Below are 3,692 nucleotides of genomic sequence, written 5' to 3' on the forward strand. Positions count from 1 at the left end.
GCTAACGACCTGCACTGGGATGCATTTCAATCAATTGAAATGCATTTGAATCATGAACAGACACAGCATATTGATTTAGTTTTCCCGTCTGCTCACTCACCTTCTCTCTCTTAGGGGCGATCGCATCAAGCTCATCAATAAAGATGATGGCAGGAGCATTCTTCTCTGCTTCCTCGAAGGCCTTCCTCAGGTTACTCTCGCTCTCTCCTGCCAGCTTACTCATGATCTCAGGACCTAAAATGGAACCCAAATACTTCAGTCAGGGTTCATACACTTTTTCACCAATGATTCTCCATGACCTTTACCTCATTTTCTATGACCAAAACATTACTCTTTCTCAGCGGTACCACTGAAAATGGTTTATTTGAACATGGAACAGGAAAATAAGGTCTGCATATGAAACATGTTGTGCCTATCTAAAACAAATCAAATAGTAGGCTTACTAGCTTCTACACGCTAAAGCAACTAAAATCTCTCACCAGCAAAACACCTCGACAGTTAAATGCCATTTTACATTTCATTACTATACGATACAGTATTTATTAGATGGATAAAATATAAATTATTTGATGCAACTTTAGTTAAATTTCCATGACTTTTCCAAAACTTTGGGAAAAATATTGTTTTCCATAACTTTTCCAGGGCCTGGAATTAGCATTTTGAATTTCCATGACTTTTCCAGGTTTTTAAATGACCGTAAGAGACCTGTCTCATAGATACTGCGAGTTTGTTACTTCTCGTTTAACCTGGTTGTGTTGTCCTTTCATCTTTCCCACTAATAGAGGGGATTTCTTCCAAGATATGTTTTAACTAAGAACCCTAACCCCCTAACCACTTTAAAATCTAGTATGCCGCAACATGACATACAACTGCATCTTAAATGGCTCACATTAAAATGTATTACTTTATTTTATTGCTGCTCATTAGACAACATCATTAGTCCGAGGGGGGGGACAGCACAGGAAAAGGAAACGTGGCTTCTGGAAACATGCCGATGCTGGCTGATTTTTTAGATGAAAGCCAGGTCTTGACATTTGCACAGAAGCCTTTGTGGGAAATGAGTTCACTAGCATTTATATTTACGCAACAGGTTTTATTGTTTCTTACCCATGAGACCACTCTGCCGTTGAAACATGGCAACTTGGCACTGTCATCGGAAATCTCTTCCTTCACCACCCTGAAAAACAAAAGAGACACACAGTTAGCATCAGGTTTGAATTGTTCTACCTAACATTAGGTATACGTTGTCTCGATGGCACAGCGTGGAATGAGATCTGAACACAACACCGAGGCTTCAGTCGAGTCGTAAAGAAAATGTGGAACTGCTGGAGAATTAAAAAGTGATTTATGATATGACATGGCTGAACTAAATCAAATTCTTGGCTTATTTCAGAAATACGACTAGGATGTGTTATGACAAGCTGTCCTTGTTCGCTTGCCGTACTGTTTTACATGCGTTCCAGATGTTTTATGGATCACCTAACAAAACTGACACTAATTGAGTAATACTTTGGCGTATATCATATCAACACCTGCAAGGTTTTTACTCACCAGGAATCAATGTTAAAGTGATTTTCTTAAAAAGGAGGGTTGTCAAGTTAAACTTATTTTACACTGATGCCCTGATCAGGTTTTCTTTAGCCCCAATCCTAAAATATTGAGTATCTGCTCATTTGTTGTCCAAAACAACACTTGTTTTTATTGAAATGTTAATCAAATATGTATACTGGGGGGTGGCATATCAATTGAAATATTGAATTGAACAATTTAATGATAAAATAAAAATATTCATGACATTTGACTGAAAAGTCATGAAATTCTATTTAGCCGTAAAGAAGAACAGCTCATGATTGGACTACAACTGTCTAATATTGGCGATTCACCCAGTCTTTTTCCTATCACAGCAGAGCTAACAGTTAGCCTCTAGCTAAAAGACAACACGTAGCTTATTGGTAGCCTGAAGCTGCACTTTTTAAAAAGACACCATGGTCACTGCCATGGTCAAAGATGCCGGGGAAACAAGTAACAACTGTACTTTAAAATCCTCTTGCGTCTACCAGCTACAAGCCACTCTTTCAGATCCAATTTGCATCATACGAATAAAATCTACTTGTAATGAAAGAACAATTATATCACTGGGATTATACTCTGCTAATCGTATTACCGAAACACCAGTTAAGCCCTGAAGCGTTGAATTAGCACAGCAGATATCAAAGAAAAGAACAAACAATCCTAATTAGCTTCCTCCGGCTGGTGACAGACTCCATTGGAATTCATTCAACGAGCTAAATCACACACTTACTGCTATTGTGGCTCGCTGACAAAATTACAGTCAGCAAATTAAATGCATGCAAATCCAATACACGTAACAACACAAAGCAAAGCTCCTCAAAGGCACATCCGCCGGGCTCCTCTGTAGTATTCCTGCATGTTCGTCAGAAAGACAAACATCAGGCCTAAGCTGTGTAATTCCCCCCCAGCAGCCTGTACTATGTTATTAGAGTAGATTACACGGACAGGGGCTGGGCTGAGTGTTACAGAGAGGACACTTGACTGCTTCAACTCCTTCAAAAGTTATTTTTCCAGCTTCCTATGCCGGCCTCTCATGTGTGCGAGACTTGGTCAGGCTCCACTGGGCTTTCGTAAGCAGCTGTTGAGAGCTGGTTTTGTGGGCGAGTGTTAACATACACCCGAGTTGTTGTGGGGAACAGCTACAGGACCACGTGGCTTTTGAATGCCGTGCGTGTGGCTTCTGAGCGTTAGCTAAACTCATTTTTTGCCAGCCGTTTAATTGCCCTCCTAACACTGCGGGAAACTGCGGATGAACAGATGCTGCATTCTTCTCCCGAGAGTGTAATTGTCTTCTTTCCTCGGCCGTCCAAACAAACAACCGACCGCAGTCGAGAGTCATTTCACACACACTCTAAAATGCATCGCCTATATGTACAAACAACGCCGAAATATGCTAAGTAGGGCTGCACGATGTGGAGGAAATAAGTAAGAGCGATTATGTTGTCATTTGAAGAAGTCACTTTGAGCTCTGGTAACTGGAAATGAACTATTCTCACGATGTGTTGACCAAATACATAATCAGGGAATACAATTGATAGAATAATTTAGGAGAAATATAAATAAAGTGGCAGTGTACGCTGACTGATATTTGTTTACCATGTCATTCATCTCAGTATCATTGAACGATTAGCACGATGTGATGTTTTCAGGAGGATCTGTACCAAACAATATTGGTTTTTCATTGGTTCTGAGTCTGTAGGATCCTATTGGTAGGTGTGGATATCTCTACAGCTCCATAAAACGTTGTTCAAACCTTTAAGCAGCGTTTCCGCCAGGGGGGCGAGGGCGTCCAAAAATATTAATAATTCGAGAGAAGATCGAGAGTTTTTATCACTTGAAATGACGAAAAGGAAACCGGACATCCCTCTGTTGGAGGGGCAAAGGAGTCTGGTGGGATTCTTTTCGGAGTATTGAAGATTGTTTCCCCGACATCGAAGGTGCCTGCTACAGGACAACACGGAACGTACACGATGAGCGGGGGGGGTTTTAGTGGAGCACGCGCGTGAGCTGCGAGCGCCGGAGCCTCGCAGCGGCAAAACTGAGGCTCCGTGGTAAACTGTGGTAACATGAAGAGCCGTTTGGGAGCCAAAACAGCCGGCGCTGTAAGAGAGAAAATTCAA

At 41.3% G+C, this 3,692-nt stretch overlaps 1 protein-coding gene across 1 annotated transcript in view; it reads right to left on the reverse strand.

Moving 5' to 3' along the window:
* Positions 1-100: 100 nt before the first annotated feature.
* The window catches only part of LOC104947359 (segment polarity protein dishevelled homolog DVL-3-like), a gene marked incomplete at its 3' end in the record, with an annotated part of 7,178 nt that continues 3,586 nt past the window's right edge, over positions 101-3,692 (reverse strand). Inside the window, exons 2-3 of the mRNA XM_010773356.1 lie at positions 1,108-1,177; positions 101-253 (exon numbers count right to left, since the gene is read on the reverse strand). Coding sequence (XP_010771658.1) covers positions 101-253; positions 1,108-1,177 — 223 coding nt within the window. The remainder of the gene's footprint in view (positions 254-1,107; positions 1,178-3,692) is intronic.

The sequence above is a fragment of the Notothenia coriiceps genome, unplaced genomic scaffold, assembly GCF_000735185.1.
Source record: "Notothenia coriiceps isolate Sejong01 unplaced genomic scaffold, NC01 NC01_scaffold00012438, whole genome shotgun sequence".
Lineage (NCBI taxonomy): Eukaryota > Metazoa > Chordata > Actinopteri > Perciformes > Nototheniidae > Notothenia > Notothenia coriiceps.